Consider the following 13,584-nt stretch of genomic DNA (forward strand, 5'->3'; position numbering starts at 1 on the left):
CATACACACCTCCAAAACAGTACCTTTTGTCGGCTGCAAAACTATATTTCTTTCAGCTCTAACCTGATGTGTGTTTGTGTGTGTGCTTCAGTCATCTTTGCCGAAACCCTGAGCAGCGGCGACTCCGAGCGGTGTGTGTGTGAGCTGGACGAGGTGTGTGTGACCAGTCTGTGGCCCCGCCAGGCCACCATGAGCGCCCTGGCCTCCCTCCTCACCCTGGAAGACCCCCTGGTCCATCAGGCCGCCACCACCTTCCTCACCTCGGCCGCTTCACACCCCCGCTTCAGGACCAGGGTGAGCACAGCGACCGGGGGACAGGTTTACAGTGCGTGAGACAGGAAGAGGGAGGGAGTGAGGAGGAGGGGAGGGGGTGAGCGACAGAACGAAAGAAAGGGGGAGAGGGAGAACGGGAAGAGTGAGAGGAACAGAGAGATATGTCGTCTGTCTGTTCTGTGTCAGCCGTTCAGTCCACCTCCCCCCCCCCTCCCCGTGTAAACCTCGCCCTGTTTGTCTGTCACGTTTTCCTGGTGTGCAGGCAGTGGATTGCTACACCCAGGCCCTGTCGGAGGCCCAGGGTCAAACCCAGAGGGCTGCCTGCGCTGCTCTCAGCTGTTTACAGGTCAGTGTGAACTATTAATGATAAGTAGGGTGATTTAATTAGGTCATCAGTGCCGTTATCTTATCAATACCCACAATGACTGACTGGCCATCTGCAGTTTTCCCAGTTGGCCTCTAGACAATTGGGGCCGATGCCCGCAAAGTGAAATGTAAATAACCCCCCGCTTATATAAAAATAAGTGCCGTCTGTCTGGTCCAGGCATGTGGGCTGATGGCCCACTGTGATTGGGTATTACGCCTGTCAACCTCTCTCTACCAGCCAATTACTTAGAGCCCAGTCCATTCTAACTAGACCTGAGTACCAGCCTCCTCCTAACAGCAGCACGTTTCACTTGATGCATTTTACATCTATTTTACTCGAGTTACTGTTATAAATATTGTTCAGTAATGTTGTTTACACAAAGTTTGTCATTCCCGATCCTTCCCTGAATACCCACGACACTGCCGGCAAACAGTTCTTATCTTGATGTGTTTTCTCTTCCTCTGTGACAACTATTCCAACAAACAGTACTTTGCCCTACCTTTATCTCTGTCTCTCTGTGTCTCTCTCTCTGTGTCTCTCTCTGTGTCTCTCTCTCTCTCAGGCAGTAGAAAGCATCAGGGCTGTCACAATGCTGTGTGACTCAGCAGACGAGGAGCTACGTCACATGGCCGTTGAGACCCTGCTCACTTTTGGTAAGTTTCCTTTTTTGGAATAAAAAAAGGAAAGAATGCAAAGAATCTCAGGGTGACCTCTTCCCCTCTCTCGTCCATGGCTGTCTCCTGAGAGTGTCTTCAGATACAGCAAAGCATTGTCCTCAGCACTGCTTTGGGCTGCCCGTCAGGACGTTTACGGTTAAGACTGTATCCCCAGTGGGCTGACGTTTTGAGCTGTGTGTGTCGCCCGCCCAGGTGAGGAGGGGAGGCTGGCGTACGAGCAGTTGGACACGGTGCCTGGGGAGATGGTCCGACTGGGCACGCGGCGAGGGAACGCCGTCACCACCGCTTTCTGAGGCCACGCCAGGATCTGGACCTTGACCCCTGCCACCTCCAGCCCTGCCTCTGCAACCCCTCTCCCCCCCCCCCCCACACCCCCGTACGCAGAGGCACCAACAACCCCAGGTTACACCCACCCTCGTCAACACGGCTTTTCTGGGAAAAGCAGACTGGCCAACTGTTTAGCAGTCATCTCAAACCATGAGGAGACAAACACATACGTGCACTCTTTTTTTCCTCATCTTCTCAATCGCGACCAGGCTTTGATACTGGCCAGTTGGGCCTCAGAAGTTGTACCGGACTTGAGGGGGGGCCTGAGGGGGGCTGGGGGGGGCCAGGGGGAAGGAGGAGGGGGGTCGGGGTGTTCATCAGTGCCCAGAAGCACACCTCATTAACCTCTTAACCAATGCCACTTAACGACCACTACCACACCACCTCCTCCCATTGCACAGAACATCTTCACAGTGACTATTGTTATCATAATGACTATTGTTATCATAATGACTATTATCACGGTTGCGTTTGACATTGTTCCTCTCCAGTGTCCTAATTATGGTATTTGATATAATTGTGATTAATGATTAGCATTTGTTGGCGATGTTCATTTGAGAAAGATTAGGAAACAGGCGCTTTTTTCAGAAATGTTGCACTGTGGCACAAGGCATGTAAATACTGCACATTCTACCCAGGGTAATGTGTGTGGCATATCAAACTGGCCTAAGTTTGTGTTCTGTTTTATCTGGTACGTTCTGTCAAGTTTCAGGGATTTTAAAAACAGCTGTTATGCTTATTGTGCAAGCGTTGGGTGTAAGGGAGGACTGTTGAGTTGAAAAGCAGTGCTCCATGCTTGTAACAGGTACTATTGCAGTGTAGCAGTTAGTTAGCTAGTTTTCCTGGGAGGAACAGTGTACACAACGAAATGGAATTTCTTACTGTGTTGTGAGACCAGAATGCTATATTAGCTCGTATATCTGTTGTGACTAGCTGTAAGGTGAGGTTGTCCCTTCAGGCATAGATCCAGTAGCAGAGTGGCCTTCGTAGATATGGGGGATAAAGGTTAACTTGGCACAAGATCAGGCTCCACAAGTGCATACTCGCCCTACTTCATTTTAACTTGACTACTGAGTCTGGTGCCAAGCCACCATGACAGTTTTTTTTGTTTTTTTTTATAACTTAATTTATGTTCTATGACATTCTGTTACTCATAACCTTGTGATTCTAATATTGTTTTGGATTTGACTTTATGGAGTAAGAGTGGAGGTGATACAGTATCTTACATGTAAATGAGCAGTATATTTATGTTCTATGTTTTGATCAATTCTGATAGTATTTGAAGTGTTATAATGAAGAAAAAACATGCGTTAATACCATTGGGGATGATCTTAGTAAGAAGTACAATTGGACTTATATATTGAGCTATTTTCAGCTATTGATATTTTGGTTGGATGGTTGTTTCTATTTTTTATCATAATGGAATTTGTTAATATAGAGTTCCCCAAAATGTTGCAATAAATAAAATACAGTATATATTTGAAATATTTCTTTATTACTCAATAGACATGTAACCAAAGGAAAATCAAAAATGTTAATTTAAAAATATTTTATAAGACTTCATTAACTATTTAGAGGAATGTATTCTGGAACATGTCTGGAAGTTGGCCACAAACAAATACCTTTTAAGCACAACATATAAAAAAAGACTATCAGAATCTTCTAACTAATAATGGGTCTCGAATTGCACACTGTCTAAAAGCCATAACACAAAAGTGGTAATATTTTTGTGACGTTTTCTTTTTCCTATTTGTTTGTATGAGCTGTAAATGTCTGAAAGTTATTGCTCAAACGGAAGAAGGCTTGTAGAAATGTTTCTAGAACAGTTTGGCATTGAACACATACTTTTCTTGCATAATTATGCCTCAGCTTTCCCCATGATGTGAATAGCACTGCAGTATTTTGGTACATTTGTTTTAAAGACTCATCTAACATGTGTATGAGCTACTTGCTTGTATCTATAGACACAGTCTATAGACCAGTGTTAGGAGTGTTTGGCAATATGTTGCTTCTACTCAATTCCAAGTTATCAAATGTGTACGTGTTTGTGCCCAGATATGTACATGTACTTATATCTTACTCATAAAAGCAGCTGTTTGCTTAATGAATAGAAATCGGAAACTTGGGGTTGAACTTGCTACCCTTTGTTGGCTTTAGTACTGATTGCATTAGCTAAACACTTCATATTGGTTCACAGTATTTCCTTTGCTCATTGAAAGTTGCAATAAAGTTTATTTTTGCAGAATTACGAAAACCTATTTGGTCTTTTATTCATAATTTGTTATTTTTCAATAATGTTGGGTTGAAGCAGCAACATGGGCTATACTATACAGCGAAAAACAGTACAAAAGTGCTAAAACAGATGGTATAGTTCATTGCAGACAAATAGCAAGTTTACTTCAATTGCTTCACAAATTAATTTACCTTAATGGTATGCACAATTCACAAATGGAATCTGAATACAGTCGCCTGAACCAAAAGCCAGTTCTGTCCGGACAGTTGGAATGTCATGTCAAACATTCCACCACAGCACGTATTCTATGTCTATTTGTATTCCATGTCGTATTCAAAAGTAAACACATGACTGTACTTTTCCCCCACAAAGGTGACAGCAGCCATGTATCAGCGTGTTTTGTTGTTTTACAACAGCTACATCAAACATTACCTGTTTCCTCAAGTTGAGGAGTCCAACGAAGGATATCAGAACCATCACAAGAAGAAAATTCAAATAGCAGGTCAGGCTATTCAGAACACGGCACTGCCACTGGATATAAGAGTGCAGGGAATCCACGACATTGGATTACTGGCATATACCGGTAGGCTACTGTGCTGTTCACATTCCAACATACTAAAAACATAACACATACAATATTAACATCTATTGTACGTTTTTTTATACAATAAGACTATCATATCTATTTTAGTGTACAATTCCAAAATACAACACTGACAAGGAAACTAAAGTAGCCAGTGAGGCTCACAATTATTGTACCAACTCTGGCTCCCTTTCTCCCCCCAATCCAGGATTATGTGATATTTGATGGCTTGAAGCACTCTATACACCCTCTATCAATGTAGCCAATAGCTGAACAGTGAGGGGAAAGAGGGAGTTGTTTATGTAGACGTGCAGTGTTCCTCAAAGGGTCCAAATTAAGAAAAAAATGTCCAAAAAAATAAAAAGAATGTGTCATTTCCCAGGTAGCTATGGAGTTGCGATGTGCGTTGCAGAGTACATGCCCACCATTGTTGACTTCCTGCGATCTCCAGACATATCAGATGATCAAAGGATCAGGGTACTAGAGAGCCTGACAGGAATGTGTTACATGCATCTGAGCAACCAGCACCAAGCCTGCATCCTTGGCCTGTACCACCTCTTGCCGGTAATTACGTTATTGAATACATTAGGGATATTGCATGCCTGCCCCTCCTTGTTGGAGTTAACCAGGGAGTCCTTGAATAAACTCCTTAACTGAATCAAAGCAACAACAAAAAACATCCAATGTGTTTGAGATTAAGGTTATAGCACAAAATCGGAATGTTTTATGTAATGAAGAGGACTAAGTAGCCAATCTTGAAATCTAAAAACAGAAACATCCCGTAACTCATCGAAATGTCAGTTAACAATAACTTGATGTTTCCATTGTCCATGACCCAGGAGCTGATGGAACCAGCTAGTCCCCTGTCCACCAGAGCCAAACTGTGGAGCTGCTACCTCCTCAACACCCTGTGCTACAACAACGTCCCAGCCATCCGCAAACTCATGAGCTCACAGAGCCTCAGGGGGAGCCTTGAGGTCCTGGAGGGAGAAGACTGGTTTGGTTGGCCCAAGAACCATGCCCAGGAACTGCTTTGCATTCTCGGGTTCTGGCCAGCACTAATGATCAAGATCCCAGAAAACAAAAGCAGTTGAGATACAAAAAGGTGGCTCCCAGAGAACACCTTCAAATGTTAAAAGAAATGCATCTTTAAATAAAGTGTTTATTTCAAACAATCTACATAAAACAATGATGCAATAAAACTGCACAAATGAGTGTTTAACACCAGAAAAAAACAAAAAACATCTTAAAAACAAAACCAGCCTTCCCCTATCAAAGCCCCAGAATCAAATGGTTTCAGTGAATAACGCACCAATAATTTACAGTGAATTAATTGTGAACAGTCTTTCCTGTCAGAATACTGTAAAAAGAACCATTGAGCAGCAAGGGCATATTCCAACTCAGTCCGACCTCCACTTGGGACAAATTAACTTGTTCAATTGGCTTCAGCTTGATCTTTATTCTGTACTTCCTCCTCCTCCTCACTGGGTGTGCAGTCATCATCTGATTCCTCAAGCTCTTCCAACTCATCAACATCCAAAGCGATCTCCCTCAGGTCCTCAAGACTTTCTGGGCTCTTACCCGTTAACCTCTGAAAGGACAAAAAAAAAAAAAATATATATATATATATAAAAATAAAAAACATTTACAGGCATGTCCTCCACAACAGCCTTCTGGAATCTGTTCCACCCCCCTCCCCCCATCACGACCACAAACATATTGGTGTCAAATTCCACCTCTTGGGGTGAGTGGGAGGGTTTGGAGGACCTACCTCGATCATGTCGGCCATGTGCTGGACATGCTGAGCCAGCTCCTGCAGCTCCTCGTTCTCACTCCTCAGATGGGCGATCTGCTCATCTTTGGCCTCAATCTCTTTGTGCAACTGTTCAGGACACAAGTCAAAGTCAATAAGAGCAGGGTAATATGGAGGCTCGGTCTATTGCAATCTGAGGGCAAAGCTGATCTTCAACACCGCCTTGAAAGGACTGACAAAAAGGTAAACATTCCACTACAGATTAATGGCGATAGCTAGTTCTTACCTGAAACCTGAACCGAGCAAACTCATTGTTCTCAATCAAAAAGTACTTGGCTAGACTCCAGCGGTCACTGGGAGCGTGGGATAGGGCTACATGGGTGGCTAAACATTAGTCTCCCCGCGATGAGCCATTAACTCACCTTCTCGTTTTCCTGGAGAACGTTGTACAGAGCCTTCCTACGTTCCTCAGCCACTTCTTTCCAATAGCTTGAAGGAGGGGTTTCTGAAGGAGGGAGAAAGTCATTCAACCACAGATGGGGTTGGTGTACCCCCCCCCCCCCCAAAGACTGATGACTACTGTATCCATCAGGAGTTACCCAGGTAACACTGACCAATGCAGTTCCGATGTGGGACCAAATGAATTTATAGCAGATATAGGATGAGCACAGATGTAAAAGGCTCTGTTGCTCTGAGATCAAATCAAAAACACCCATTTCAAAAAGAGCCAGCCACCAAAACAATCGTATGTGCTAGCTCGTGAACTAAAAAGACAACCTACCTTTGACCATGAGTTCATATGCCTCTGTGGAGAGGTCATCTGGGAGGTTTTCCGTCTGTGTGGACTTGACTTCAGCCTTGGACCTCTTGGAACCCTTCACCTGTTCTGGGTTCCACTGTTTCCTTTTGGGCACAGCCTTCCCTGCCTGAGAAATGACCACCCACCAGATTCAATCTAATGTAGACATCTAGTCTTACACGAGAGATCAACCTCATTTGACACTGCAAAGTTAAAACGCTTCATTTGTTCAGATCTAGTGGCTGCCTGGTTTTTATCACAAGTTGTGTGCTGTTGGCAGGGGGCTCACTGAATGATCAAGCCAGGGAGATGAAGCCACACATGACCAGAGTCTTGGCCCCACTACATACCAGTTTTATCCTGCCCACATTCATGTTGACAGCAGAGGGCTGGAGAACCTGCAGGCTTTTCCTGGGGGGTCCCATTCCCTGGTCGGATGCTGCAAAAAAATTCTAAAAGGAAAAAGCCCCAAACTTGGAATTAATAACTTGTGTCCCTTGCATTACAACAATCCCTTACTAATAAAGGAAAATTCACCAAATGGATGTCCCCGTCCCCCGTCCCCCCCTCGACCCATGAGGTAAGACTCTAGTCACCTTGGGTTAGGCGCCATTCTCCTGATACATCGTTACACTTTTATTTCAGAGAAGGGGGAAATAAGTGAGTAAGTAAGTACGTGCATGACCAACTTTATGTCTGACTGGCCCATAGCCGTGGGAAAGGGGCTGGTCTAACCTTCCAAAGCATAATGGCTTGGCTGCAGATTCCCACGGGCTGTCATTGGACCTTTTTCCACCAGGTATTATCTTACCGTGTGCATTCTTAAACAAATAATGACCGTGGGAAAGTGGTCACCCACGACTCAGTGCGAGTTTTTAAACAAGTTAATGTTTTCACCGACTCGACAATGTTGTGACATTGTTTGGTGACGTTCCAGGCTGCAGTTTCAGTGCCTAAGGGGGCTGTGTGTGTTGAATTACTTTAAGACATCTGTGAGTTCCAGGCCTGATAAGGAGCTGCTAGTTTGTGAATATTGAATGTCAATAAATGTAAGGCTAACCTCACTTAATATTTAACTCCATGTTTACTTTACAGTAATACGATCAAAGCAAACTCGGGAAAAAACTAAAGAGGCTGCTGAATGGCATTTAAAGATGTTACTGGTCGTATATTAAAAGCCAACTGATTGTAGCCCCATTTTAATATTATTGACAAGAACCATGGTATACTAAGTGATAAAGCCAGTTTACTAATAACTCATTCTCAATGTTATTTTGCGTGGCAGTCAGAGGGCTAGCCATCAACCCGAAATATACACAATCACTGGTTGCAAATACAAGTAGTGACCCAGTACTGAACAACGTTTAAAGCTCGAGTGGTACACATTTATCCGAACCCAAAAATATCCGAACCCAAAAATACCCGAACAATATACCTTAATGTTCTCAGAAGAGTTCTCTACGTGTTTGAAGGTCCGGCTGGTATTCATTTTCTTGTTGAATTTACCTAAAGAAAGTTAAAACAGAATTGTTACAATACTTACTCCAGAGTAACAATAGAATCCCACCCACTCAGGTGCGACACACTTTACTGTACCACGGAAAAAGCGCCAAAAGCAAAACGCCGATTGCCCACAGTAGTGCAGGCACATGCTCTTCATGGTAGCCTTACTACGTTAACAAACTGGCTACACATTTCAATCCCATAATTTACTAACATTCAAACTCGCAAACAACCTACGCCGTATGTACAGCAATCATGCTACTAGTAACGTTATAAAGACATTTAAGATAATGTAGTTCTGTAGCTACTACTACTAGGCAGCTAAATTAACAGTTATTATGCCTTTAGTTGTAAAGTGATTGGCTAGTCACCACAAAGTGCACCTACGTTACATGAGGTTGTGCGAGGTAAGTAGCAAACGACATACCTTGGACTCGATCTGTACAGTACAACACGTAAAATTTGTGTCCAACGGCTCGCTTTTCGCTCAGTCTTATGAGTACGTGCCAAGAGAACTTCCTCTTTTCTTCAGATGCCCGCGCTAGCGACTTAAATAATGGCGTCAGATCACGTGATTGTAGTTTTTTTCTCACGAGGATGTTTGTTGTTATTCTCGATCACGTGTCTCATCTACGCTGTCGTATATTTGTAGTTGTGTGACGCTGTTCGGCCATTTTGGGTAGGTTGTTCAACGACAAGTCGAGCCATTATTACCCTGCGCTGAACACTCCCGAGGAACCGAACAAAACATTTGACAAAACATCGTTAAATATGGGTCCGCCGGGAGACAAACCACGCCGTGTGTCGACTGAAAGAACGGAGGATTTCAGTTGGTTTGTCAATTTATCTTGACATGGCATGCAGGGTTGGTGGTTGTGACGACTGAAGAAAAGAAGCACGAACGAGCCGCAGATCATACCTCGAAACTTCAGCTCGTGAAACAGATTTTGACAATTTGTTATTCAGTTGTTGGAAATATATCTGATTTTCTCGACGAGATTGTCAGAAAAAATGACAAAGAATGAAAATATCTTCTAAAATGCTGACGTCGAGCAACAACAGTTAGCCAGTCATCCGTGCAAGTCTGTCGACATCGCATACCAAGCCATATTGAACAAGGCAGAAAATGTAAACGAAACATGACTGTTCGCTAGCTAGCCAGACCTGCATAGGCCTCAGTCACGCCAAGTAGTTTGAAGATACAATGTAGCTAGCCAGCTGGGTCACTAACTAGTTAGTGTTGAAAGTGTATGTCTAGACTAGCTAGCTAGCTCAACTTGGCTAGTCAGCTAAATACGCCGTCATCATGAGTATCGACAATGGCAGCCTAGGCCAAGGGCCAATTGAATGGCAGTAAAAACCCGAAATGTCAAGCTACTGTGTAGACTTCAATGTTGTTATCCGGTGCCAACGTCTCCTGGCATCTACATTTACCTGCCATGGTTGTCTGTACCCCCAACCATTCAGTAACACGTTCATAACGCGTTCTCTTCAGAGAAATAAACACAAACAGCCAGACATGGACGACACTTTGAGAGGAACCCAATAGAGGATTTGTCAGCTTGCTAGTTTGTGTATTCTATTTCACTAGCAAGGAAAAGTTTTAGTGTCGATATGGGTTTTGATAGTAGTTATCATTTTTGTTGCTGTCAGTAAAAAAGGAAAGGTGCAACTAAATGTAATTTGTTGTTTTCAGTTAAAACTTCTCTGCAGCCCGGTGGCCAGTGACTTGTTAACTTAAAGTTCATTTGGCCTTCATGCGTTAACAACATGATCTTTTAAGGAACTTGATGAGAAATGTAGTCAGTAACAGATCAAACACCCCCTCCTGCGCATATTCCCTTTCAAAAAAATAGAAATGACTTAGATTGATTTTTCATTTGTTTATTTTTTCAGTTGGTAGTTAGTGGGTATTTTGATGAGCTTGCATTAAATTGGATATAGGCTATTGTTTCCACAAAGTAGCTAGCTATATCGCTCTAAATTAAATAGACAAAACAGAAAATTATAGTCAAATATTCTGGAAAAAGACCACTACCATCAAAATCTAACCATGGGGGACTCAATCTCCCGAAGAAATCATACTAGGAATCGACTCCGTGCTCAGCTTCGGAAGAAAAGGGAATCTTTGGCAGACCAGTTTGACTTCAAGATCTACATAGCCTTCGTGTTCAAAGAGAAGGTTAGTCCTAGAAGGATAAAGTACCGTCTACTACTAGTCTATGAAATGCACAGGGCCATTGAATGACCATTGACTGCATTTCCAAAGTCTTTCCTTGACTCATTCCCAGTCAGGATCTGAGAAGGTCAGAGTAAAGGAACCAAAGACCTTCTCTAAAACATTTAAATTAAAAGGCGAGAGAAACAAATCAAGACTTTTTAGTTAAACAATGTTTTTTATGTTCCTAGAATGTTGTGCTTTTTTATTTTTTACATTTCATTAACAATCATTTACCCTCTGCTTTGCCAGAAAAAGAAGTCTGCACTTTTCGAGGTAGCCGAAGTGGTTCCGGTGATGACCAACAACTATGAAGAGAACATCCTCAGAGGTGTGCAGGAGTCCAGCTACTCCCTGGAGAGCTCCATAGAGCTCCTGCAAAAAGATGTTGTGCAGTTGCACGCTCCGCGATACCAGTCGATGCGTAGGGTAAGTCAGCCATGAGCGTTCAAGCCACGTAAAAGACATGCTTCCAGTTTCAGCCATATCCAAATCCTTTCCACCATCCGTCTGTCTGCATCCGTCTTTGATGGTGAAGTCAGCTCTTGGTTGTACGGTCAATACGTACTTACACCTTGCTTGTATTTTGTCCCAGGATGTCATTGGTTGCACTCAGGAGATGGACTTCATCCTTTGGCCGCGCAATGATATAGAGAAGATTGTCTGCCTCCTCTTCTCCAGATGGAAGGGGGCGGATGACGAGCCCTACAGGCCTGTTCAGGTAGGATGCCTACGCTCGGCTGCTTTCACCTGCTTATCCTCTGTGTCATCTGGCACAGAGCCTGGTGCCTCTCAAATCGCTCGGCTTGGTCTAGCCAGCCAGGCCTATGTGCACCAATAAACAATCAGTTTATAGAAAGGTACGGAAGGGCCTCGGCGCCGCAGTGAAGAACGCGACCGAAGGAATTGCCCAGTCATAGTCTCTGGACCCTGTTGTCCTGACCCCACAGGCCAAGTTTGAATTTCATCACGGAGACTACGAGAAGCAGCTGTTGCACGCCGCGGGACGCAAGGACAAGGCTGGGATGGTGATGAACAACCCGGCGCAGTCTGTGTTCCTCTTCATGGATCGACAGCACTTACAGGTCAGTCCCTCCATACAGAAGTATGAGGCCAGTATCCGTGTGCAAAGGGTCACCCAGGCTGTCTGGTCATTGCGTTTGACGAGCTTAGGATTCTGATTGCAAGGGCAATGCAGCCTTGACTTGTCAGTTGGTCAGTCAGGGCTTGACATTAACTACCCTGCTGTTCTCTAGTGGCTTGTTAGGTAAGAGCTTTTAAAAGGCATTCTGACATTCAAACATGTTCAATCCAAAGTCAAGATTTACTTTCTAGTCCTTTTTTAAAGAGGTTATTAAAATTTTAATGACCTTAACTGTGTGGCGTTTGACAGTAAGGTTTGGCCTAGCCATTGGAAAACTTAAGAACGTGTATCAGAGCTGATTTTATTGGCTTGCCAGAAATGTTTCCAGTAGCGGCTGTAGAGTGCACCATCATACAAATGAGCTTGTGCAAAAACAGTAATCAGTGAAAAGACCACTTTCGACAATTCTGTCGAAAGTTTGTGTCAAGGAAATATCTTGGCCTTACTGCTACAGTTTCCACGTCAATATTAATGACTTACTTTCTGTGTTTTCTCTCCGTCTTTCCTCTCGCCTTCACCACCCAGACTCCAAAAACCAAGGCCACAGTTTTCAAGTTGTGCAGCCTCTGCCTGTACTTGCCCCAGGACCAGCTGACCTGCTGGGGGGTGGGAAACATAGAGGACCACCTGCGTCCGTACATGCCAGACTAGGGGGCTCCTTCACCCAGCCACACAGGGAAGACTCCCTTGCTAACCTCCCCCCACCCCCAAGCTACTGAAGCAAGTTGATCTCATCTCCATTCTTCCATTTAATAGAATTGAACTTGTGCTTGGATCTCTCTTTTGGTTGTTTTACCACTAGTTTCCATCCTCCCGATGCTGATTTTTCCATCCCGTTTGTTTGGTGTACCCAACCCAAACCACCTCCTTGTACCAATTCCTTCTGGGATTAGTTTCTCCTTTTTTCCTCCCCCTCATCCATTCATCTGTTTTTGGTTTATCTGAACCTGCACGAACATTGATTTGAGTGGTTGGTTGTTCTCTTGGAGCTGTGCTGTAAACAAAACCAGTCACCGAAGGAACTCTTTATGTTGCATCAAAACAGGAACAAACAACACAGGTCGTCACTGCTCCTATGGTGGACACTCTTGTCCATGTTGTCATACAGGATTGTCAAAGCATCACTGTAATGTTTAAAGGAGGGGAAATGGGTTGGAAATTTACAGTTTGTGCAATCTGAAAAGTCTTGAGGACAGATGAGCATAGGCGTCAAAACTCCTGTGTAGCAGAGATAAACAAGATGAAAAATATTTGTCAAGAATCATTTGGTGTAGGTATCGCTTCCTTTCGCTTTAACCGCCTTTGTTTTTGCTGGACATTTTAGAATGTTTATTTTGGGTGTCATTGCTTTCCTATGAGACAAACCATGCAGAGCTTTGGTAAGATTTATGAATGACTTGATGGCACAGTTTCGTCTAAGGTGTGATGCAGACCTAGTGGTTGAGATGTTGGTTTAGATTCTGAAGGTTGTTACCACAAGTCATTCATGTAGTAAACATTCAAGCTACTGAAATCAGATGGGTTCAATTGTTTTTAGTTTTTTTTCTGGGTGTGGGTTTATGGGGAAATTGATTACAGAGGAACTAATACCTAAAGCTAATGTACCTAACAATGGAACAAAGGTTGTTGAGATAATTAATGGGTTTTTGGATTGTTATATTCCATAATTAGAAAGCCAGAAAACATTCTAAAATAAGAACTAATTGT

General features: G+C 43.5%; 4 protein-coding genes across 4 annotated transcripts in view; 3 read left to right on the forward strand and 1 right to left on the reverse strand.

The window, feature by feature from the left end:
* The window catches only part of ripor2 (RHO family interacting cell polarization regulator 2), a 31,859-nt gene extending 29,973 nt beyond the window's left edge, over window positions 1–1,886 (forward strand). Inside the window, exons 19-22 of the mRNA XM_067255887.1 lie at window positions 92–294; window positions 536–619; window positions 1,203–1,293; window positions 1,510–1,886. Coding sequence (XP_067111988.1) covers window positions 92–294; window positions 536–619; window positions 1,203–1,293; window positions 1,510–1,610 — 479 coding nt within the window. The 3' untranslated portion in view covers window positions 1,611–1,886. The remainder of the gene's footprint in view (window positions 1–91; window positions 295–535; window positions 620–1,202; window positions 1,294–1,509) is intronic.
* A 2,375-nt stretch (window positions 1,887–4,261) lies between these two features.
* On the forward strand, window positions 4,262–5,554 carry LOC136962470 (armadillo-like helical domain-containing protein 2). Its single transcript, XM_067256255.1, has 3 exons — window positions 4,262–4,460; window positions 4,843–5,024; window positions 5,300–5,554. The coding sequence occupies exons 1-3, from the start codon at window positions 4,262–4,264 to the stop codon at window positions 5,552–5,554; spliced, it is 636 nt and encodes a 211-aa protein (XP_067112356.1).
* Window positions 5,555–5,611: 57 nt separating this feature from the next.
* gmnn (geminin DNA replication inhibitor) lies at window positions 5,612–9,025 on the reverse strand. The gene is made up of 7 exons (XM_067255413.1): window positions 8,943–9,025; window positions 8,448–8,518; window positions 7,363–7,464; window positions 6,995–7,139; window positions 6,636–6,718; window positions 6,232–6,342; window positions 5,612–6,051 (listed from the first exon to the last, which is right to left on the reverse strand). Exons 2-7 carry the CDS (start codon window positions 8,499–8,501, stop codon window positions 5,896–5,898), a joined length of 651 nt encoding a protein of 216 aa, XP_067111514.1. The 5' UTR covers window positions 8,502–8,518; window positions 8,943–9,025; the 3' UTR covers window positions 5,612–5,895.
* A 1,397-nt stretch (window positions 9,026–10,422) lies between these two features.
* c18h6orf62 (chromosome 18 C6orf62 homolog) lies at window positions 10,423–13,094 on the forward strand. Its single transcript, XM_067255411.1, has 5 exons — window positions 10,423–10,697; window positions 10,986–11,162; window positions 11,329–11,454; window positions 11,684–11,818; window positions 12,403–13,094. Exons 1-5 carry the CDS (start codon window positions 10,569–10,571, stop codon window positions 12,526–12,528), a joined length of 693 nt encoding a protein of 230 aa, XP_067111512.1. The 5' UTR covers window positions 10,423–10,568; the 3' UTR covers window positions 12,529–13,094.
* Window positions 13,095–13,584: the final 490 nt, after the last annotated feature.

This window comes from Osmerus mordax, chromosome 18 (genome assembly GCF_038355195.1).
Source record: "Osmerus mordax isolate fOsmMor3 chromosome 18, fOsmMor3.pri, whole genome shotgun sequence".
Lineage (NCBI taxonomy): Eukaryota > Metazoa > Chordata > Actinopteri > Osmeriformes > Osmeridae > Osmerus > Osmerus mordax.

What these genes read in the sequence shown, in the direction of transcription:
- LOC136962470 (XM_067256255.1), top strand. Translation starts at nt 4,262, where the DNA reads ATGTATCAGCGTGTTTTGTTGTTTTACAACAGCTACATCAAACATTAC. An exon ending in TGGATTACTGGCATATACCG is followed by an intron (nt 4,461 to 4,842) that starts GTAGGCTACTGT and finishes GTCATTTCCCAG; the next exon opens with GTAGCTATGGAGTTGCGATG. An exon ending in GCCTGTACCACCTCTTGCCG is followed by an intron (nt 5,025 to 5,299) that starts GTAATTACGTTA and finishes TCCATGACCCAG; the next exon opens with GAGCTGATGGAACCAGCTAG.
- gmnn (XM_067255413.1), bottom strand. Translation starts at nt 8,501, where the DNA reads ATGAATACCAGCCGGACCTTCAAACACGTAGAGAACTCTTCTGAGAAC. An exon ending in TTCTCCAGGAAAACGAGAAG is followed by an intron (nt 6,343 to 6,635) that starts GTGAGTTAATGG and finishes TGTCCTGAACAG; the next exon opens with TTGCACAAAGAGATTGAGGC. An exon ending in ACATGGCCGACATGATCGAG is followed by an intron (nt 6,052 to 6,231) that starts GTAGGTCCTCCA and finishes TTGTCCTTTCAG; the next exon opens with AGGTTAACGGGTAAGAGCCC.
- c18h6orf62 (XM_067255411.1), top strand. Translation starts at nt 10,569, where the DNA reads ATGGGGGACTCAATCTCCCGAAGAAATCATACTAGGAATCGACTCCGT. An exon ending in CCTTCGTGTTCAAAGAGAAG is followed by an intron (nt 10,698 to 10,985) that starts GTTAGTCCTAGA and finishes CTGCTTTGCCAG; the next exon opens with AAAAAGAAGTCTGCACTTTT. An exon ending in TGGATCGACAGCACTTACAG is followed by an intron (nt 11,819 to 12,402) that starts GTCAGTCCCTCC and finishes TTCACCACCCAG; the next exon opens with ACTCCAAAAACCAAGGCCAC.